Consider the following 24,260-nt stretch of genomic DNA (forward strand, 5'->3'; position numbering starts at 1 on the left):
TACCTATTGCTTAAGCATCTTAGATCCAATGTATTAAAAAACAAACAAAGCAAATAAATTTATGAGTGTTATTTTTAATATATTAAATCTAAATTGTCTATGCAACAAATAAAATTTAAAAGTATCCCTATACCTACGCTCTTACTAAAAAGGTAACAATACAAAATGAGCTTAAACTAAAATCGATTTAATTTTGTGATCATTTGTAAATCTTAACCATTAGAACTCTCCTACATATTCTCTTTACATCATTATTACACAACATAACAATACAAAATGAGATTAAACTAAATTCTATGTTTAAACAACGATCTATCTCAATTTTGTGATCATTTGTAAATCTTTAACCATTAGAACTCTCCTACATATTCTCTTTACATCATTACTACACAACATAAAAAAACACACACACACAAAACTCCAAGCAAAAAAGGAAATGGTTTTTTTCATTATCTAAAACAACAAATTTACATCGAAGGTGACTTAGGTCCAAAATAAACTAAAGATTTGATAAAAATAATAAACTCTTAAGAAAAGATGATTAAAGAAGGAACGAAGGAACAAAACTTCGAACTTAGAGACTTAATATTAAAGAAATCAAAGAACAATAAAGAAAAATAATAAGAATAACCCCATTTTCACAAAGCCAAAAAAAAAAAAAGAAGAGCAGACCTACGACGCTAGGTTTTCATTGATTGGAACTCATAATTTTACTGGTCAAAATTTTTATGTGCATTTTTTAGGGTTAATTGCATCCTGCATCTTTAAATTATTGTTCAAATTTTAAATTGTCCCAAACTTTAAAGTGTTACAGGTGAGTTCTTAATAGAATTGTTATTAAGCGGAGTCAAATTCGAATATTGTAAGATTTAAACTTAAATTCGACTCGAAATTTTAAACTCGATACTTTACTAGAGTTAAATCAAAATCTAATTTTAAACTCAAATTCCACTAAAGATATAATCAAATAGTTGAATTGAACTTGCTCAAGTTCAAGTTATATTCCATAATTAAAATTAAAAAGAAAAAAAAAAAGGGGAAATAAAATAAGCTGACATATATCATTTGAAGCACAGATTCACTCAACGATAAAACTACCCATGCCACTATAATAACCACCATTAAGCACCAACAAAGAAGAAAAAAAAAGCAACTTTTGAAATTATAAAGAAAAGTGGAAATAAGAAAATCTTTCTAACCACTTCCCATTGTTAACACTCCCATGCCAATAACAATGGAACCAAACATAAAAACAAAATATTATACAAATAGTTAATTTATTATTGAGATTGAAAAGTGGTGTAAAAGAATTTTAATAAGTGCTTTGAAATACTGAATAGTGTTTATTATTACTATATGTTAAAAATATTTTTGAGAAGATAAAATGTCAATTTTAGATATAATATTATAAAGTAAAAATTTTAATGGGAGATAAAATTGTAATTTCATTGAAAATCATTTTCCAAAAGTCAAATGTTAAATTTTTTAGTTGGATTAAAATTTTAGTTTAAAATCAATGTTTACTAAATTTTAATGGCATTATATGTTTTTCCAACATGTTACATTCAAATTGTCCATATAGTACATCATACTTATTTACAATTTAATTAAGATGTTTTAAAAACGCTCTACATTAGACTTGAATTAGCGTTTAACGCTAAAACTGATTGCTAGATTAATAAAAATGATCGGCTTGATATAGTATTTATATTTTGATAATCCAATTAGAACATTTTGACATTTAGATACAAATTTAAAATCCCAACAATAATTTGAGAATATTTGATAAAACTAAACTTTTTTTTTTTGTGAAAAAAAAGGTACAAATTACATCAATTCAATTGTCTAAAATCACCACTCGCATCATCTTGTTTTAAAAATTCAAGGACTTCCATGTTAGGCTAAGTTTGGCTAACCGATCCACAATAGTGTTATGTTCTCTAGGCACATATTTAATTTGCCATTGCTCTTCAGTTCTCATGATTCAACAAAGTCTTCTAAGCAAAGTAATACTTGAATCTTCCAATCCAATATCATTTAAGGTCTAAACCATATCCAGATTATCGTTTTGGATCATTGCTTGTCTATAACCTTTAACAACTAATGGAGATTATGATTTGGGTTCTGCTTGTTGATCTTGTATCCACTTTGATAAAGTTTGAATTGTTGCGCCCAACTAATGGAGACTTTAACAACTTCTATTGCTGACCATGTGGCATTCTAGAATATGAAGAGATTTCTATTCTTCCAGATACACCAGGTGATTAATCCAAAAAGGCGTGACCAAGTGACACCATGATCTTGCAATCTCAAATGGCACAAAAGTTAGCAAATAACCAATGAAAAGAACCTTTGATGTTGTTCTGTTGGGATCAGTTAGCAAATAACCAATGAAAAGAACCTTTGATGTTGTTCTGTTGGGATCACATGTAGCCATATTTCCTTAGCTGTCGGGCAGCCTCGCAGCACATGAATAATATCCTCAACACTATGACCACATATAGGATAAGAACTGATATGCCCAATTCCTCACCGTGTACATTCCGAGTTCATTAAAAGCCTCTGCTTAGATGCTAGCCAAAAAAAAGTACTCTTTGTGGCCATGAAACTAACCATTTTTATTCTTAATGGAGAGCATGGTATAATTTTAGTTTCGTTGTTGGATATTACAGACCACATATTTGAGTCTCATCTATTTAATTGTTTAGGTTGTATTTATTTGAGTTAATTATTTAATTTAATATTTGTACTCTATTAGAAGTTTTGTAAATTAAAAAAATGTTGTTAATATTTGAATACTAACTATGGGAGACAATAAATAACCTAACCACTGTAACCGTGGATGTAATTATAAGTATATTATCTTATTTAGATTTATACATACACAATTATATATGGTGAGACGCAAATTAATATACTTAATATTTAATACTTGAGCTTTTATTGACCGTGCCAAGGTTTTATTGTTTCGTTGATATTTTCTTAATTTTAACTTATAACTCGAAATGAATACATGTAAATGTAAACAAACATCCATAAAAATTTTAATTGAGTTTAGTAGGTAGATAATTAACCAAAAAAAATTCTAAATTCAATTGGAAATTTAAAAAACTATTTTAAAATAATAAAATTAATGATATAAAATTTATTCACTAAAAACAGTACACTTATAACTTAATTTTTTTTTTTTAGAAACAAAATTGTTGAGCTGTATTTTTTCAACAAACTCATACCGGGTAAACACTAAAATTAGATTTGACGCCGGATGCTACGCACCAAGATCGTATTTTGATGCACTATCCGATGCCTATAAAATGCTTCAAAATATGCCATTGATTTCCACAAATCCTCTCCTCCCATTTCCTACCAAGTGAAGAGAAGAGAAGAGAAGAGACAATTGAGAAGATGAACCAGTACGTCTTCCTCCTCCTGTCCCTCTCATGTCTCTTCTCCTTCTCCGTTTCAGCTGCCCCCGGGCCTGAACCCTCTTTCATCACCTTGGATACCCATATGGCAAAACCGGTTTCCATAATGCCAGGCAACTTTCATTCCGGCCTTCAGAAAGTCTGCTCCGCCACCGATGAACCCGTCGATTGTATCCAGCTGCTTTCTCCCTTGATGACCGACAGGACCGCCGTGGATCCCATTTCCATCCTCAGGGTGGGTATCGAGGCGACCAACCAGAAGGTGAAAGAAGCCTTGGACAAAGCTAATATTATCATGAAAGATCCATCCACCACCCCCGAATACGGCGAGATCCTCTGGACTTGCGTCAAGAACTTCGAGGACATCATCGACTCGGATCAGAAAGCCATGGAAGCCATCACCGAGCACAACGCCAACCACATCATCGAAGAACTCTCCGCCGATTCCGCGTCTGTGTCTCCCTGCGAGGACGAGTTGGAAGCGGCTAACATCGAGTCGCCGGTGAGGGATATCGTTAAGTCGATTCACAAGACGATTCGCATCAATTTGGCCATCGCTGCTATAGAGGTCCATTTTTGAAGGCCTGGGAAATTATTATTAATAGGGTATTCCTGGGTCAATGTGAAAGCGGAATCATTTGGTGGGAAAATATGATGACTTTTGTGGGGGTGGGTTAAATACTCGAGAGAGGTATTTATGTTGACATAAATGCATGGATTCAATTCGAGTAATTGAAGCTACATGATTTGTATTAGATTAAAATATAAATTTATTATTAAAACATGATTAATATCTAAAGTTAGCTACACCCTCACTCCTAATACGTAAATACCTAAACATCTTCAATCCTATAACATAATTTAATTATTAAATAACCCTACGTGAATCATGTTATTGATGTTAATCAGAATTTTTATTCATTCATTTAATATTTATTAACAGTGTTAACTTCAAATATTATAATAATATATAGATTAATATTTCTCAACATTAACCCAGTAAATAATATTATTATAATAGTTTTTTTTCAAATAGAATAACTGAAAAAAATTATTTGAAAATTGAAAAATAAAACCCAACAAATTCATATAGAAATATATTGTCACTCTCTCCATCATTCATTGAAATTATTTTATTAATCCATTTTCTAAAATATAAAAAAGTATAATGATGTATTTGACCTTCTAACTTTATTAAAAAATTATTTTAATCTTTCAACTTGTATTTTTGTCAAATCACCTTAAAATAGATGAAAAAGTTAATTTTGTTATTTTTATTAATGTGACATACATGTGAATTGTCATATAAATACATATCGGCATTTAATTGATCTTTTACAACTAAAATATTTTTAAAAATATCTTTTATACTTTTTAATTTTTAAATTATAATATTTTAAAATTTAAAAATTAATTAAATGCTTATGTGTTATTCATGTGGCAACCAGTGTGCATGCCACATCAACATGGTAGAAAAAGGTTAACTTTTTATCTATTTTTGAGTTGATTTTATAAAAGAATGTAAATTTAAGGGAAAAAATGTAAAAATATAAATAGAGGGTTAAAATGATTTTTTTTATGAAGTTGGAGGGTCAAATTAATTATTATGCCTATAAAATATTCTTTCACCCACGTCTTGGGTGTGATAAAATCTAATATAGTACTCGACATTTTGATCAAATTGGTGTCATCCATTAATTGAGTCTCAACTCAATTGTAAAGTTACCAAAAAACCCTTATTTTATAAATTAATAAATATTATTTTGATCGTAATTTTATCTTTTCATAAAAAACTACAAAATTATTTTCGACTCAAGCTTAAAACGTACATTATATTTTTTAAATATATTTTGATTTAATTACAGTAAATATCTTCAAATAATGGTTCATATTTCAAGTTGGCTTCTAAACTTTAAAATATTTTAATTGAGTGCACTAAATATTAAATATTGTGTTAATAAGTTATTTCCATCTATTTAGACCTCAAGCATTTCAAAAATAAATGGATGAAATAGTAAGACATGTGTGTTTACTATTGAATTTAATATGTTAAAATAACAAACAATGCCATTAAATTTAAGAGAACATCAAATTCAAAATTGCTGATAAGTACATAAGTGTTTGCAATTTTATCCACTTATTTTAAATATGTTCGACTAGATTTGAACTAGTGGTGAGATTAATAAATGGACTTAATTAACATGAATAGATTAAAAGTTTTAAAGTTGAAAGATTAATTTAAAATTTGAGATTTAATATATCATTTTGTACCGAGTTTAATATTTTTTTTAATTTGGTATCTGTAATTTTTGTCCAAAGTAGTACTCGTATTTGACAAAAGTTATACATTTGTAGTTTTAAATTCATGGTTGAAAATTCATAATTAACTAATAATATTAGTAATTAATTTTATTAAATCAACCTTAAAAATTGAAGAAATTATAGTCATAAGATTGTATTTAAAAATTAAACAATTTCACAATTAAAATTAAATGTATTCCATTCAAACATAATGATATTAACAATCAACTTTCATCAAATCAACCTTAAAACACAAATTTAAATATTAAAAATCAATATTATTACTTTTGAGTACCAAAAGTATAACTTTTATCAAATACACATTGAACCAAAAATAATACATATATCACATTAGAAAAAATTGTCAAACTTAACTACTAAATAGTATAATAAACCAAAATTTAAATGGAATTAAATGTAGACAAACTTAGAATTAAGATGTAAGAGTTTTAAATGGAATTAAATGTTATTAGGTAAATAAAACCAATAAAACTCCAGACTCTATTTTTTTTTGGTGAAAAAAAATGAAATTACAACTTAAAACCTCCTAAGAGATTCTAAAAGTTTTTTCTTGCTGAATAATCGTATCATCCAAATCAGAAGGTACTTAAAAAAGCTGAAGAGGTGATTTCCAAGAAAGACTGATCTTTGTCAATTGGTCAGCGATTAAATTACATTCCCTAGTGACATACTTCCCATTGGCTTTTAGAATGCAAAAGTCGTTTAACTCTTCTGAGCACAGTAATGCCTGAATCCACTGATACTTCCATGGACAATACCTTAACCACTTCTAGATTATAAATCTGAATCCGGAATTTTTTATAACCCTTACTTAATAAAATAATAACTCCATCAAGGATGCCCCAAAGTTCTGCCTCCAGAGGTGAGCATCTACCCAGATAATGAGTGAACCCTAAAATCCAATTGTCACTTTGATCTCTAATCACCCTTCCCGCTGAGGCATTTCCTGAATCTCTAGCGACTACCCCATTAGAAAAAAAGATAAACCCAATTATCAGCCAAGTGATGACAAATTCCAGAATTGGTTGCAGTATATTTGGCTTCGGCTAGAAAAGGTTCAAAATGTTGAGCCCAACTGAGAAGGTTTTAATGGTCTCATATGCCGTCCTATTAATGTTTTGGAAGATGAAAAGATTCATATTCTTCCATAGTCTCCAAGAAACTATCCCAAATAGACGCGACCAGGTAACTTTCTTAACCTGCAACTTATCATGACAACAAAGATTAGTGTAAAACCAAATTTGCAGGGAGTAAAAAAAAAAACCTGGAAAGCTTCTCTGCAGGAACAACTAGCCTCCAAGCTTCCTTAGCCATCGAGCAATCACAGAGAACATGCAGAATATCCTTAGTGTCATGCCCACAAAGAAGACACGCATTACTTTGTCCAAATCCTCTCCTAACTCGTTTAGAATTAGTAAGAAGCCTCTATTTGGCTACAAGCTATAGAAAAAGACGAACTTTCTGTCCAGACCCCTTTTTCAATTTCATAATTATTTTTTATATTTTTTAATAAATAATATTGATTTCTTATAAGATTTTTTTCTTATTTTAATTAGATTTTATAACATGGTATACTCTCCTAAGCTCTGCTCGAGTTGCAAATTTTATCATTTTTTTATCTTTCTATTATTTATATAAAATCTGTAATAAAAAATTTAAACCAAAAATATCAAATTTTAATATGACTAACCTTAATTTTTTATTTCAATCAAAATAATATAATTTTTAATATAAATATATGTTATACATATTTTTGTCACCTCATTAATTTGATTATACTCATTGGTGGGGCTCGATTAACTAAGTATAATTTTAGGGTCCGTTTATTTATATGTAAAAAGTTTTACAAAAATATTTTCTACATTTTCCTGTGTTTGTTTTACAGAAAACAGCTTGGTCAACGGAAAATAACTTACAGGTCAACGTAAAATAAGTCATTTTTCCTGTAAAATGACTTTTCCTTTTGTAAAAAGTAAGTCATTTTCCAGAAAAGAGCTCATTTATAGATAATTTTATTTTTATATAAAAATTAACTTAAATCAAGCTTAATATTATTATATTGGTAATAAATTTTATTTTTAAAATATTTAAAAATATTAAAATATTATTTTTAATATTATTAAACATACATATTTAATTATTGATATTTAGTCATATAATAAATTATTAATATAATAAATATAATTTATTTTAATAAATTATTTAATATTTCAATTTTATTTTAATAATAAATTTTAAAAATAATTTTCAATAATATTGTTCACATATTATTGAAAATAGTCAATATTTATATTTTAATAATAAATATTTATTACAATTATAAATATATTAATAATAAATGTTTTGTAGTATAAAGGTTAAAATATGTCATAAGTCAATATACACTTCACAGATTTGCAATTTAGTCTTTGTACTTTTATTTTCAAGAATTTAGTCCATTTACTTTTCAAATTTGAAAATCAAGTCCAATTGTTGACATCATTAAATTTTTTGTCAATTTTGTTGATGTCACATTTTAAATAAAAATACTCACTTGGTAGCCATGTAATTAAAAAATGGCATTGTAATGAACTTGAATTTAACATAATGTTTTTAATATATGCAAAAACAATGTAAACTATAAAATTATAGATAAATATAAATTCAATTAAATAATAATAATAATAAATCTCTAATGTATGTTTGTTTCATTGGAAACAACTTTTATGAAATATTTTAAGAAATCTACCAAACAACAAAAAATATTAGTTTTTCCGAAAAGTAAATCATTTTCAATGAAATAAACGGAACCTTAATAAAAGAAATCAAATGTTGATTAAAATTTTAATAAAAGAAAAAATGTCTTTAACTTGTGACAAAAATAATTGTTTTTATTTAAATTTTAAGATTTTTTACGCACATATATTTAGTGAATTCATTGAATAATTTCATATACGCTAATTAAAGATTAAAATATTAAAAAGTCCTTAGTAAAATATTATAAAATCAATTCAACTTTTATGAAAAAAAATGTACTCAATTGAGTTTTGATAACATAAAAAAAAAATTGGTCCCTTTCATTACCGGAAGCAAGATATCTACATTGTAACTTTGAAATTCTTCCTCGAGTTGATCCCCTGACTTTCCTACTGATTTTTTTCTGTAGCTCACGCAATTGAATGGTAGGATTGAATGCCTATTCCATGGACTTCGCTCTTACAAACACAACCTCGACCTCTGTATTACAGATTTGATCATTATAATAAATAATAGATTTCACTCGTTGACTCATTTCAATATCGGCCACGACTTGGATGAACAAACGCAAAAAAAAAAGTACAAGATTGTCCAAAGTAGTACACAGAATGGATTTCAAAACACACCTTTTTGGTAGTTTGATATTAATTTGTTGTGTGTCTAAGTTATGAAAATTACATCCCTTTTAAAAGAAATAATATAGGGAGAAAGAGAATACATGCTTTGAAATTCGTTTATGAATACACGCATTCGTTGAATTGATATGATGCAAGTGCCAAGTATTATCATTCACAACGCTTTTAGAAGTCATATAATTTCATCTCACCGGTACTCTTTAGGTATTCTGCACCTCATATCGTGCTCCCCAAGTATTCTGCAAAGTTACTTTAACTTTTAATAGGAAAGATAAATGTTAAAGTAAGCACACCCAGTTCAGGGAGTTTTCTCTAAATTTTTCTTCTACCCAAAGTATTTGATGCTTTGTATTTTTTAGCCATTTTAAGCATGTTTTGAATATATTCGTCTAGTCCTGCAGTGCATTTTCGGTTGCGGGAAACTTTTACTATGTAATCCAACCCTTCCTTACACCTATAAAATGGGTCACACACACCAAGCTTCATCCTCATTCAAACATCTTCTCCCCCACCCTCTATCCATTCTCTATAAAACATTTCTGAGTGTTAACAATTTTGGTCACTAAAAATATTTCCTTAATGTTCGAGGTATTCTTGAGTCGTCGGTGATGCAATATCACTCTAAGCAGTACAAATTTCATATATCATGTCGAGTGGGGACCTTTACCTCCGAAGCCTATCTTAGGGAACTTAGGTTCCGGGGTGATTTTGCTTTATAGGTTAAGGATGGAAGTCTACGTGAAGGTTTCAATCGACGACCATTATGCGGTCATGGAACAAGGTATAACGGATGAGCCAGTTGATGGTTGTTATGGGGCCATGAGCTCAAAATTTTTAGATACCCGAAAGTGTTGCCCTATGTATACCATACAGATGTTTGAGGGCATAATCATACGGAAAAATTCTAGGGCTTTCCGTTATAATTGACGTATTTTTTTTCCATTTCCAAGCAGTCGGTACCTTCAACTTTTCTTTTTATTCGAAAGTTAGCATCGTCATGGACGCAAGAGGACTCTCAAGCGTAGAGTGACTATTGGAGTGCAGTAAAGGTGATGCTCTTTTCAGGGCGACGACGGTTGTCATTATTAAACAACCCATTAATAACTACAATTGCTGTCGCTCCGACCCGAGTTTGACCTCTACTGTGCTGAAACATTCACTCTCCACCAGAGAACCCTCTTGTGTTGACCTCAATGTCAGCATTTAGATAAGAATGAAAGGTTAAAGATATCGACTGCTTGGAAATAAAGAAAAACATTACGTTGATTGCACTAGAAATCCCCAGAGTTTTTCTGTATAATTATGACACCAGTCTTATGTCTGGTATATATAAGACATCATTTATGGGTATCCAAAAAGTTTGAACTCTTGACCACGTAACGATCGTCACTTGGGCCCAGGTTATACTCGAACCCCTGATCGCATCACGACAGCCGATTTTGTAACATTTCAATTTTTAGTGATGTCGGAAACAGTGATTCGAGATCACTAAATCTGACTAGTGAGTTAAAAAATTTTATTATTTAAATATTATTTATGAGTCAAGTATGATTTTAGAAGACTTTTGAATTAGTAATTTGTGATTTAAAAGAATTTATTAGGTTAAGAGGTTCCGAAAACGAGGTATCGAGACCTCAATTTCATAAACCGAGCCATAAGTAATTTTATAAATATCTACGGAGTGTCATTAAGTTATTATTAAAGTTTCGTTAGAAAATTTTAACGTTTTGATAGTTAATTTATTAAAAAGGATTAAATTGAAAAATGTGCAAAACTTGCCAAAGTGATAAAATAGCCCAAATGTTAAATGAGGAAGGACTTAACGAGAAATTATGCCTAAAATAAAGGAATGAGATGACATAAGCAGAAAAGAAAATAAAAATCATGTGATTAAAGGGAAAAATTGTAAATTTTATGAAATTAACTTAAATAAATTGAATTCTAAACTTTTCTAGGCTATTTTTCTTCAATTTATCAGCCAAAAACATCATAGGAGAAGGTTTTAAACATATTTTATTTATTTTACTTCATGTAAGTTCAATTCTTGCCTTTTTCTTGTAATTTTTGTATTTTTAAGACATTTGCAATTAGGTCCAACTATCTAATTCATTAGTTTTTTGATTTTATGGGTAACTTTTAAAGTTACCATTGATGAGTTTTGGATGTTTATGATGAACTAACATGGATTTGAGGCTTTAATTTTGTTATATGATGATCTTATCAAGTAATTTTAATAGAAATTGATTATAAGACCAAATTGTGAAAAGATTAAATCTTAGGGTTTGGTATTAAATTATATTTATCAAAGTCTGTGTAATAACTTAGAATATTTAGATAAAATGTTAATTTAGAAAAATTAGCTCATTTGATGGGTTAATTGGTGAGGGACTAAATTGTAAAAACTGTAAAATTTGGGTTAATTGTGTAATTTTTAAAAATAAGGGGTATTAATTGTGAAGTAATTTTAATTAAAATATGTGCTAATGAATGAATAATTTTACATTTTAGATCAAGAGCCCGTAGATTAACGAGAGAAAAAGAAATTAATAGAATAGTCCCTAACTACTACCAATTCCACAATTAGCGTAGGTAAGTTCGTTTGGTTAAATTTTAATGTTTATTTACTAATTGATGAATGTTATTATGTAATTAGTCATATTTTTGTTGTTGAAAATAAAAATTATTGTTCAATTGTGAAATCCAATTGAATGATTAAATTGAGTAAAACGCGGGATTGAGTACAATCGTTTTGTGACAAAGGATGAATTGACAGATAAGACCGTGGTTGGACCATGGAAATATTTATATGTAAGACCATAATTGGGCTATGGCATTAATGTAAAGGATGAATTGACGGATAAGACCATAACTGAGTTATGGCACTATAAACATAAGACCATGGTTGGACCATGGCAGTGTTTATATGTAAGACTATAGCTGGGCTTTGACATTCTAATAATAAGACTATAACTGAGTTATGGCACTACAAATGTAAAACCATGGCAAGGTTATGGCAACATATATGTAAGACCATAGTTGGACTATGGCACAAAGAAAACGTTGTACTCATATCCGTAAGTCATTCTTTGATTTAGTAAGAATTGGTAAAAGACTTATGTGATTGAAATTTGAAAGATTTATTGATTCTTATTGTTATTAATTTGAAGGAAGTGTGTTCATTGATTTATGTTGTGTTTGACAGGAAGAATGTATGATTTATTTGCAATTTAATTTATTATATTGAGTTCGGTAAGATCAATGTTTAACCTAATGAACTTACTAAGCTTCGATAAGCTTAATCATGTTGTTTAATGTTTTTGTAGATTAACGTGAAATTAGAGGATCGGATCAGCACATCGAGCCACACTATCCAGCTTGCTACGGTGGATTTTGTTATACATACTATGGTTTATATGGCATGTATAGGGATTGGTATGATTTTTAAGTAAAGTTGGTTTGTGTAATATTATAATGTATACTTTGTTTAAGTTTCCAATCAACTTATATAAGTAAATTAAACATGTATGAGGTGTATTTAAAATGGTTAATTGATGGTTAATTGATAGATATAATGAGGTATAATTTGACTTAGTAAATTTAGTAAAATATGCATAAATGTGTATATAGTTGATTTGGTAAGATTGGATATTTGAATATATGTAATGATATGTTAGTTATACGACTTGGTATTGGTTTAAATTGAAGGTCTTATTGTGTTTTGTAAATGTGTAAATGGTTGTGCCTAGGTTGATACCAAGATTGGGTGAGAAAAATGGCCTATTTTCGTCTACACGGTCAAAGACACGGGCGTGTGTCTCAGTCGTGTGTGATACACGACCATGCGCACGGGCGGGTGGTTTGGCCGTGTGTCCCCTGCACCTTAAAATTTTGAAACAAAATGCTCAGGTTTTAGCACACGGCCTAGCACACGGGCGTGTGGTTGCCTGTGTGATCCAAGTTAGAGAGTTACACAGGTAAGGGCACGGGCTGGGACACGGCCGTGTGTCTCACATCGAGTGCCCACACGGCCCAAGACACGGGCATGTCTCTTGGCTGTATGAGCCACACGGGCGTATATCCTAAGAAAATTTTTGAAATATTGGGAAAAATTTCCTGAGTATCCGGTTTAGTCCCGAATCATTTCTAAGGTGTATTTTGGGTTTTGAAGGCCCTTCTAAGGGACAATATAAGTATTATATTATTGATTCTTGATATGAATAATAAAGGTGGAGAAATGTCCATATTTATTTTGTACAGTCTGGTAATGCTCTATAACCCTATTCTGGTGACGGATAAGGGTTAGGGCTGTTACAGATTGGGACCTCCACTGAGACTTCTACTCTTGATCGTATCAAGCATTCTCACCCCAAAACCTGATTTCCCTAGGATGAGTTTCTTAGATGATAGTCACATTATCATATCTTTGACCCCTAAAATCTACCAATTAACTTTTGAGGATTTAGTCGAAAAAACTTAACCAATTTAAAAAACCTAAAACCCTAAAATATTTAAAACCCTAACCCTAAAAATTAAAAACTCAACCCTAAGAGAGAGAAAGGGAAAGCGTGTGCAACTGGACGCGATTTCCTGCCACCTGTGTAGAAAGCGCACCCAGCTGAACATGCTTTCCTTTCTCTCTCCTAAAAACAAATTATTTTCCTAAATTAAAAAAATGCCTAGAGGCCTAATTTTTTTAAAAATCGACATTTACATCTAAATTAGCTGAATTTTAAATAATTTTTAGTTAATTTTTTATCACCTATTTCTATAATGTTTAATGTCTACTTCAATTAATTGGATTAAAAGTTAGAGTTATTAGTGTTTTATTTAAAATAGGTTGTTCTTTTTACTGATTTAATGATTTCTAGAGATCCTATTACATTCAAATGCATATGTGTGTGGAAATTACAAATTTAGAACATAGATGTATGTTTAAAAATAATATATAATAAACAATGAAACGTATGGTTTGAAACTAATTAATCATAATAACACATAAAATATGCACGATATTAAAATTAAAAAAATATATTAAATTGTGAGTAAAATGAAATTTGAATACATAAATATATTAGATTAACAATACAAAATATACTACAATTATTTATTATGGTGTTATTATCGATTGTGAGTTAGTGTTGAGTTGACACGTAACCCAAACTCAATTAACAACATTATTAATTAATCTATACAACTGATGGAGATAAAACATTGTGCATAGTAAAATAAAATGAATAAAATAAATTAAGATAAAATTTTGATTGAGTGATAAATTTAAGATTTTACCAATCTAATTAGCATAAGTTTAAATCATGTAATATGTATATTTTATTTTGGTACCCTCGAATAATTCAACTTATTTAATTAAGGAGAGATATTTTCATAAATTCCCTAATTAAGTTAATGTCCTAATTGAGTTGTGAAAGCAATTCAGTCATGAATTTAGATATCTTCACAAAAATAGATTTAATGTTTTATTTAAAATAAATTTCAATCTAGAATTTAAGTTTTAGTTGGAGGATGTTTAAAAATTAACCCATTCTGAAATTCCAAGAAAATTTTTTGGAGAAGCAAAGGCATGGCATTTCGAACTAAGGGTTTCGGAGTTTTACATTCAGTAGAACGTCCACATACTCTTAACTGCAACTTCATTTACGAATCCCATTATTCCCCTTTTTTTTCCAACTTTCAGAAAACTGCCTCAACAAGGGCATGTGTTTTCTTGGGGTACCCCATCCCAACCAAATGGTTGAGATAAACCTTCCCATCCTTCACCGTCGCCGCCGTTGACAACCGATGGATGGGCCCCTTAAACTTCGCCACCACGGAAGCCGTCTCCCATCCGTCAGAGCTCTCCACCAATCTCCCCGAAGGATTCCCGGCTACGACGAGCTTTGTCGGAGAGATTAGATCTAGACCGTCACCAAAGACTAATGTGCCTCCAACAACCTCGATCAACTTCACTTCATGTCCCTTGGCCAGATCGATCTTAAACAAATTACCACTGAAAGTGTGGATCACGATCAAATAGCCGTCGGGGTGGTAAGCGATTCCGTTCAATGCGACCAAGGTTTTGTACCACTGTCTTGGAGTAAAGAGTGGGTTTCTTATGATAGACAATAACTCGCCATGGGCACCGACTTTCCAGATTTTGCTGGCTTTAGCATCGGTGACATACGCATTACCATCGGCATCTATTGCGACGTCATCGGCGAAGGATTTTTCATCGCCTAAGCATCAAGATTCAAGAAACTAAGGTCAGAAAAAAAAGAGTTTACAGTTTATTAAACATATAAAGTGAATGTGATCATGGTTTAGCATTGTGTTATGTACCCAATAATAAATAAAAATAAAAGCTTGGAGTGATCTGTCTTTTTTTTTAATTATTATTTTATTTATTATAACATTTTATAATTCTATATTTTAAAATATGAAGTATATATTAAAATTATAAATCCCTAGATATGTTCTTAATTCGCTTTATTTCGAAAAATTATCCGGAATTATATTCTTGAATAATTTATAAATATATTATAAATAAAGCTCCGATCTGAGAATTACATGGAACAAGTTTAAACCTTGTCATTTCAACATATTCTATTCTTGAATTGAAAATCCATCCATAAGGTTATTAAATCGAGTTATTGTTAAAAGCTAACTAACACCTCTTTAGTTACAAAAATTTAAAAATAATTTATTTTAAAAAATAATAAATATTATTATAAAAGTGTTTTTTTTTTTAGTTTTCTATGAAACTTATAAAATAAATAAATCCATAATCAATCTTAAAACAACATACATTTCGAGACTTAATCTAAGACAACAAGCTCTTCATATCCTCAACTTTTCGTTTCATTTCAACTAAATTTAATTCATGTTTTAATTTTTTTATAAAATATATTTTTTACATAATTTTTTATCCACATAAATATAGAACAAATTAAAATAAACTGGAAACAGTATTACTTAAATTGGACCAAACCGATAGATTAAATTGATGATTATAGGTATACTGATCTAAATATAAGAATCATACTAACTTTTGAACAAACCATTTGAAACTGATAAAAATATAAAACCGAAACAAAAAACTAATAGTTGAACTAGTTTTATATATATATATATATTAAAAATTTTAATTAATTATTATTAGAGTGCCAATTGAATTGATTAAATCAAGAATCTGATTATTAAAATATGAAAAGAATATATAAATATAATCGACAGCTATAAAATAGATGTTTTCTAACATCCATACAAGCATAGGATGGAAGTGGAAAAAAGTGGCTATGAAAATGTGGGTATGGGAGACTAATATAAGAGTTATGGGGTGGGTATGGGTTAGAAAACCCCTATCCTGACCTTCTGTCCTTCACTCCACAATCTAGACTTACCCAGCGCCGACGACATTTATTCACTTCCTACCCTCGTATCAAAGCCCTAAAATCCCACTAATTAAATGAAAAAAAGTATTTTTAATTATTATTTATTTAAATATGTGTGAATTCCATTTTTTTTTTATTTTGTATGAAAATTAAGAAATTAATCCAGCAATCATTTGGAAGCACGGGGTCGTATAGGCGCCACTAGTATGGAAGCCAAATTATGAACCTTAAAAGATGAACTTGAGTTAGTTAGGAGACTTAAGATTAGCAACTTAGAAATATCACGACTATTATTAGCTTCATATCTAATGTTAATTGCTCTAATATGTTTTTATAGACCCTAATAAAAGATTGCAGGATGCTCCTGATTTTTTACGCGCCTTTTAGAAAAATCAATAATTAGATTATTTCTTCGATTTTTGTATAATCCAATTTGGATAAATTAAAATAGAGGGTTAACTTGTCAATTTTCATAAAATAAATGGATGGATTTCATAATTAAACCATTTAAAAACTAGTCTTTTTAACAAAATGTAAACCTTTGGATTAATTCATTTAATTTTTCAGTATAAGAATATTCGTACTCTAATCATTCATTTAAAATTTTAAGATTAAAACAAAAAGGAATTAAATTATTATATAGTGATACTTACTAGGGCCACTGAGCCGGGTTAGAAATAGCCGCTTCCACGATGACAAATCATAAGCCGCGAGACCGCTGTATCGGTTGCCGAGCAAGTCGGCGACAACCACAAGCAGCCGGTTTCTGAGCCTGTCGACGGCGATTCCGAGGGAAGAATTTCCGGCCAAGTCAAAATCTTTGACCACGGTGACCTCTTTCAACACGACATCCCCCGGTCCCGGTGCGTAATCGTCGGGAACCCGGATTTCACCGACGCCGCCTTCCAAGAAACTGACGAGGAAGCGCCGGCCTTGGTCGTCCCACTTGGCGCACTCCCGGAAAAAGCCGGTGCTATGGTAGTGGAAAACGTGGGTGGCAGGAACGGCACGTTCCTCGGAGATGATGTAAGCGATGGGGATTGCCGATATGAGGAAGACGAAAACAAGGAATCGAGGAGAGCAAAACCTTAGCGGCATCCTTAGATGAAGAAAGAAAATGGAAGGGGAGTTGTGGAAAGAGATGAGGAAAGAAGAAGGTTTAAATTAGGTTTAAACTGTTTACGGTGTAAAGAGAAAGAGTGGTGTTGTTGGTGGGATTCGCTCATCAAATATTAGGTTTGTCTAACAAATAACTTTTTATTGGAGAAAGTTTGGCAAGGAAGGAAGTTTGGGAAGAAAGATGCTGAGTGCTGTCTATTATTATTTTCTTCTATACACTCATTTGTTTTAAAAAGGAAATTCTTTTACTAGTCGTTTAGTATCCATTACATTTGGAATCCAGTTTTCTCTAGTTTAGGCCACAACTCTTTAATCGATTCAACATCCGTCCACATGCTTCAAGTGGTTTAGGCCAATGATGCCAAGTTAGTCTGAAATTAAAATTATAAAATTTTTGGAAAAAAAAAAGAAATAAAATTGATAATATCCTATTTAACCAAGAGGGTCTGCTTACCCTTTCGTTCCGCCTCTACTTGGTTTGTCCCTTTGAGCTTGTTCGTGGCTGCAAGAGAATCTCCCTCAAATGATGATGTCCATGTATCTCCACTCCTTCGCTAAATTAGGATCTAATCTAATAGTTTAACCTAGTATTATTTCTAAGTGGCACTTTTGAGATAATAATTATTTTTATTGTTAAATAATATACTTTTTAAATATTTTAAAAGTGTTTTATTGTTAAATAATATGCTTTTGGACATTTTAAAAGTGTTTTTGAACAAAAAATATTTTGCAAAGTTGAAAATTTTAACTTCTTTGCTTAAAAATACTTTTTAGCCTAAAAATATTTTTGAGAAACAATACTAAATTAAGCCTAAGTTATTTTCATCACTAGTTATTAGAAGTGTTCAAACGGTTAATCGAAACGAATTAGTATTAACCGATATTTAATCGTTAACGAATCAAAATTTTCTCAAAAAAGTAAAATGTTTGATTGATTTGGTCGATTAACTAAATTAACCGAATTTTATATATTTTTTGTTAAAATAAGTATAAAACATATAAAAATAAATAAATTAATAATATTCATTTGATCGAATTAACCGAATTAGTAATAGCCTAATATATTAATATATAATACTATTTATTAAGTTTGATTAATTCGGTTAATTACTCAAATTTAAATTGAATTAACCGTTAATTAAAATTCTAAAATTTTTTAACTAATTTTCAACTAAACTAAATCAATTAACCAAATTAAATCGATTAATTCAATTTTAACTAAAATTTAAACACTTCTATTAATAACAACTGAAATGCCTATATGAGATGACTTGCCCTATGACAGGTTAGCATTCGACATGTTTTACACGCCTACACAGGATGGAAACTTTTTGTCCTTTCTACAGTCAATTTAGGAGGAGTAATCTTTTTCTGCAAATAAAATACATTGCGCCTGTCTATAATTGCTAAAGTGGTACAATAAGTTCGTCCAAACGAAAAAAGTAGTACAATAAGGCTAGATCCTCATGTAAACCCTCCAAAGAGATTTAACGTGTTTTATTAGTTACAAATTAATTCTGTAGTGTTGTAGAATAAATAAATTCTAGTCTGTAATTGTGGATATTCCTCCCCCACCCAAAATTATATTTGTAGTCTAATTATTTTTTATTTGGTGTCATTACAAAATTGACCTTAAACTATTCAACCTTTCTCATTTAGGTACCTAAATTTTATTGATAAAATGTGGTACTTAAACCATTTAATTCATTTCTAGCAAAGATAAAACTACAAATTACATTTCATTTTGTAGAAAAATTTTATGACGTATAATAAAAATATGTTATATATTATGTTTTTATTGATTGATATTGTATTTGAAGATAATATGAGATAGAATTGATAGTTTAGTTATCAATTTTGATTAAAAAAACTTTTAAGTATCTAAATAAAAAATAGTTTAAGAGTCAATTTTGAATGTAAGTATTTTGCTTTATTATTATTATTTATCAAAAAAGAAAGGGAAAATGTTGGATATATCTATCAACCCATTAAGATATTGGGTTTATTCGTAATTCTAACCTAGTTATTTCAAAAAGGGTAAAATAGACAATTTGTTCCTTTCCTAATAAAGGTCGTCGAAGGAAATAATATAGCTCATCCAGTGGAAAGGCTGAATCTCACAATCAAAATCCATCGTTAGTTCATCGACGCAGCCTCGTTCAGGTAAACCCTAATTTCTTCGTTCGATTTTTCCTTCCGTTTTTTTTTCTGACGGGTTTAATGGCGATTTTCAACATCTTATTCATGGAAATGATTATTTGTTTGTTTGCCATTATTCTCGAAAGATCTTTGAGTTTGATTTGAGTGGTTTAAGATCGACTTTTCTTTTCACGTTTTCATTATTGTTTTGATTTCCATGTGAGATTTTCATACGCTTAACTTAGATTCGAGAATCGAAACAACTGTTGGAAAATATATGCTTTTTTACTTGTAGTGGTAGATGAAAACGTAATTTTCGATTTAATCCTTTAATAAATCACAGCAGCTTTTTTTTTCTAAGCTTGTAGGGGCTGTTTTGCTTCATTGATTGACAAATGTTGTAAATTTGTTTACTGACACGCTATGAGACTGGAAATCTGTGTGTATAATTTGATTGCTTAGACATAAGAGATAGCATGAATTAGGCAACGTAAAACTGCTTTTGAATTGAACCAAGAAAAATGAATAGTTGAAGGTGTGATATAGGAAAGTTATTAAGGCGAGGCTCTGTCAAAATTTGACCCGTAAAGCTTTGAACAATGAATGAGTCAAAGGGGTTAGGCTTGGTTACTGATTGATTGAAAAGTATTATAATTTTGTTTCCTGACAAGCTAAGACAGCGGAAACCTTGAGTTACCATGTCTTTTATTTGAGTGCTTAGACATAAGAGATAGAATGAATTCTGCAATGTAAAATTGCTATTCAATTATGAATGTATAACTGCTAATTGAACCAAGAAAATGAATCAAATGAAGGTGTTGATTTCTCACATTGGTGAATAGTAAAGGTAATAAGGTTAGGTTCCTTTGGTGTTTTCCATGTAAACCATTAAGAATGAATGAGTTGATATTATCCCAAAAGCATAACTCAAGTGCTAAAGTTTTACTGGAAATAGTTAAGTCTCTCATATGGAAATCGCATGAAATTGTTATTAACATACATAAGATGCAAATGCAACTTTTATTGTGTCCAGAACAAAAAGATATATAAGCAGTGTAGATTATATAGCCTTTTTGAGTGAAAGGAGGCAATATTTGAGAACGATTATGCATTTGCAGTACATCTTTCCTGAAATGGGCTAAATTTCTAGTTATAGTACATATTATCATGAATTGCTTTATATTGTTACTATTAGGTTTATGAACGTTTGTTGTCTCTGCTGCTTGCATATCTGGTTTGTAAAATGATCTGCTTTTTAAATTTATATATAATATGGTTTTCCCATATTCCTCCATAAGTAGAGTTGGAAAATGAAATGTTTAGTTCTTGCTTTTGGGTTTTACTAGATTCAAGTATAGAAGCAAAATGCTGGTTCTAGGGTTGCTCATGCTACCTTTAAAGGACCAAGTATTGTAAATTTGTTTCTCAACAAACTAGGAGACTGGAAATCTGTAGTATTGTAAGTTTGTTTCTCAACAAGCTAGGAGACTGGAAATCTGTCTCTATAATTTGAATTCTTAGACATAAGAGATGGCATGAAGAGTGCAACGTAAAATTGCTTTTGAATTTATCCTAGAAAATGAATAACTGAAGGTGTGGTATGGGAAAAGTGTTCAGCTGAGGCTCCATTGATGAATTTGATGTGTTAAGCCTTAAATGATGAATGAGTTGAATGGGTTGGCTGGGTTGTTTGATTGATTGGAAAGTATTATAAATTTGTTTCCGGTCAAGCTAAGATAGCAGAAACCGTGAGTTACCGTGTCTTTTGTTCGAGTGCTTAGACATAAGAGAGCATGAATTCTGCAAAGTAGAATTGCTATTGAATTATGGATGCAGAACTGCTATTGAATTGAACCAAGAAAATGAATTAAATGAAGGTGTTGATTTGTTACATTGGCAAATAGTAAAGGTATTAAGGTTAGGCTTCATTGATATTTCACATGGAAACCATTAACAATGAACGAGTTGATGTAATCCCAAGAGCATAACACGAGTGCTAAAGTTTTACTGGAAGTAGTTACATCTCCCTTATGGAATTCAACATGAAATTGTTTTTAACATAACATGCAAATGTAAGCTTTATTGATCCCAGAACAAGATGTATATGGCCATTTTGAGTGAAAACTGAAAGGAAGCAATATTTGAGAACAATTCTGCATTTGTCCTACATCTTTCCTCTCTGTGCCGATTGGAATGGGCTAAATTGCTAGTTATAGTACATAAATTTTCATGAATTGCTTTATATTGTTATTATTAGGTTTATGAACATTCATTGCCTTTGCTGCTTGCATGTCTGGTTTGTCAATTGATTTGCTTGTTAAATTATATATAACCGTGGTGTTCCTGTATTCCTGCATAAGTAGAAATGAAAATAAAATGCTAAATTCTTGCTTCTGGATTTTACTAGATTCAACTATAGAAGCGAAATGGCTGGTTCCAGGGTTGCTCATGCTACCTTGAAAGGACCAAGTGTTGTTAAGGAGATAGTTATCGGAATAACACTTGGCCTTTGTGCTGGTGGGCTTTGGAAGATGCATCACTGGAATGAGCAGAGGAAAGTGAGAGCATTCTACGACATGCTCGAGAAAGGTGAAATCAGTGTCATTGCAGAAGAATAAATGTTCTTTTAGTCTTGTGAAAGTGTGGACAGCTTCAGCTGTGTTTCGTTATATGCATTCTCTTCATTTGGCTCTTAGATAGAAGATGAGCAAAACACAATTTGGAGCTTCTAAGAATAATGTCATCATTTTGGGATCTTGATTTCATATTTGCATAGCAAATCCAAGCGATTTTTCAATCTAGTGCCTTTGTTGGTTTCCATTTGACATTGTTGTTTGATTTGGAGATGTTTGAAAGCTCTTTATATTTCTACTCAATTGTTATTTGTCACAGTTACGCCGTTTTAGGCTTAATAATGGAAATCGGCTGAACATGAAAGATATTTTCTAGATTCTTTAATTATTGTTTTTGGCATAAAATTATAATAAATGCAACTCGTAACAATAATACTTATGCTAAATTGAAGATCAAATTTGAACTTATATATTTATTTTTATATATCTCATGTAATTTATATCAATAAAGATTGAATAATGTTTTTAATTGGAAAGGTTCATTTATTTTTAATAAAAAGGGTTAAGATTTTATTTGGTGCTTGAGTTTAGTTTCAATGTACTTGAGATTTTTTTTCTTTAATTCAGTACTTAAGTTTAGTTTCAATATTTAATTTGCCTAATGAATTTTTTACATATGTGCTATAGTAGAAAAAAATATATGCTAAATTGGGACAAATAAAAAAAAAGTTCATGTTCTAAATTGAACATTGAAGATGGCCTCGAGTGCATAAATGGAAAAAAAAACTCATTTATTAGTTTAAAAAAAATCATGTAGCAAATTGAAAATTGAAGTCAAACTCATGCCAAGTTGGGACAAAAAGAACTTAAATACCATATCGAACATTAAAGAAAAACTCATGTACAAAATAGTATACTAACCTTAAAAGATCCATTAGAAGAAAGAGAAAGATCACAAGGATTGTGATGGATAATGATGTCTTATTCGACTAATAAACACAGTTTAGCAATGGAAACATGTGACATAAACGTACTTATGGAAATAACCATGCTAAATTGAAAGAAAATCCACCAAAGAGCGAAACATTGTTAATAATATATAACCTCTAAATACTGACGACGAGTGACATACCCACTAAGGTCAAGACAATATATATAAGTGAAAAATGAGAGATCACTGGAGCGACATAGGTGCATGGCCACATGTGCAAATGCTGGCTAATTGATCACGTTGCAAGGGAACCAAGTGCAGGTTAAACACAACGAGGGGAGAGCTGTAAGAAAGAAAGTTTATTTTGAAACCTGTAACACTCTAAACCCGATCCTTAAGGAGGATCTAAAGATGGCGTGTCACTTCCTTAAAATCATTATCTTTTAAAATCGTATTTGGCGTAAACTCATTTACGTCACAATTTAAGTTAGTATGAAATATAAACTACTTGTCACCCAAGGATAAATAAGATAATACACTTTAAAAACCATAAATATTTTACTGAAGTTTAATTGGAACCATAGATTCATGATCATGAGTTAAGATATAAAATACATTCTTCGAAATGTAAATTGTCTTGACACCACCCCCATGTTATACATAATACAAAATACAAAAAGTCTCACGGCGACGATAGTCCTTTGGCGTAGTTTCTAAAGATTTTTTTACTTCATCAGCAAGCCTGAGAAGGAAAGGTACCTAAGTAAGTTTAAAGAACTTAGTGAGTTCCAGAGGGAAAACATTGTAATAGTCACATATAATTCAAGTAGACCTTTCCAACTCAACATAGTCACACGGTTCGGCAATTGGGGAATACCAAACACAAATAGGCTATACGCCAACCACTATTCCTTTGGCCTGTACACTACGCCCATGCAATCATACATACCATATTCTTCATGTTAGCCACACACCTTGGTCCATATTCAGAGTTA

At 30.4% G+C, this 24,260-nt stretch overlaps 2 protein-coding genes across 3 annotated transcripts; one reads left to right on the forward strand and one right to left on the reverse strand.

Moving 5' to 3' along the window:
* Nucleotides 1-14,702: 14,702 nt before the first annotated feature.
* On the reverse strand, nt 14,703-18,192 carry LOC108457950 (uncharacterized). Of its 2 annotated transcripts, XM_053031680.1 has the most exons (3): nt 18,077-18,192; nt 17,157-17,993; nt 14,703-15,348 (listed from the first exon to the last, which is right to left on the reverse strand). In XM_053031680.1, the coding sequence occupies exons 2-3, from the start codon at nt 17,599-17,601 to the stop codon at nt 14,807-14,809; spliced, it is 987 nt and encodes a 328-aa protein (XP_052887640.1). In that variant the 5' UTR covers nt 17,602-17,993; nt 18,077-18,192; the 3' UTR covers nt 14,703-14,806. The 2 variants fall into 2 exon arrangements, with proteins under 2 accessions (XP_052887640.1, XP_017612659.1); XM_017757170.2 differs by having other exon boundaries at nt 17,157-18,181.
* A 1,520-nt stretch (nt 18,193-19,712) lies between these two features.
* Nucleotides 19,713-22,637, forward strand: LOC108457998 (cytochrome c oxidase subunit 5C). The gene is made up of 2 exons (XM_017757222.2): nt 19,713-19,785; nt 22,169-22,637. The coding sequence occupies exon 2, from the start codon at nt 22,188-22,190 to the stop codon at nt 22,377-22,379; it is 192 nt and encodes a 63-aa protein (XP_017612711.1). The 5' UTR covers nt 19,713-19,785; nt 22,169-22,187; the 3' UTR covers nt 22,380-22,637.
* The last annotated feature ends 1,623 nt before the right edge of the window (nt 22,638-24,260 follow it).

The sequence above is a fragment of the Gossypium arboreum genome, chromosome 8 (assembly GCF_025698485.1).
Source record: "Gossypium arboreum isolate Shixiya-1 chromosome 8, ASM2569848v2, whole genome shotgun sequence".
NCBI classification, from domain to species: Eukaryota; Viridiplantae; Streptophyta; class Magnoliopsida; order Malvales; family Malvaceae; genus Gossypium; species Gossypium arboreum.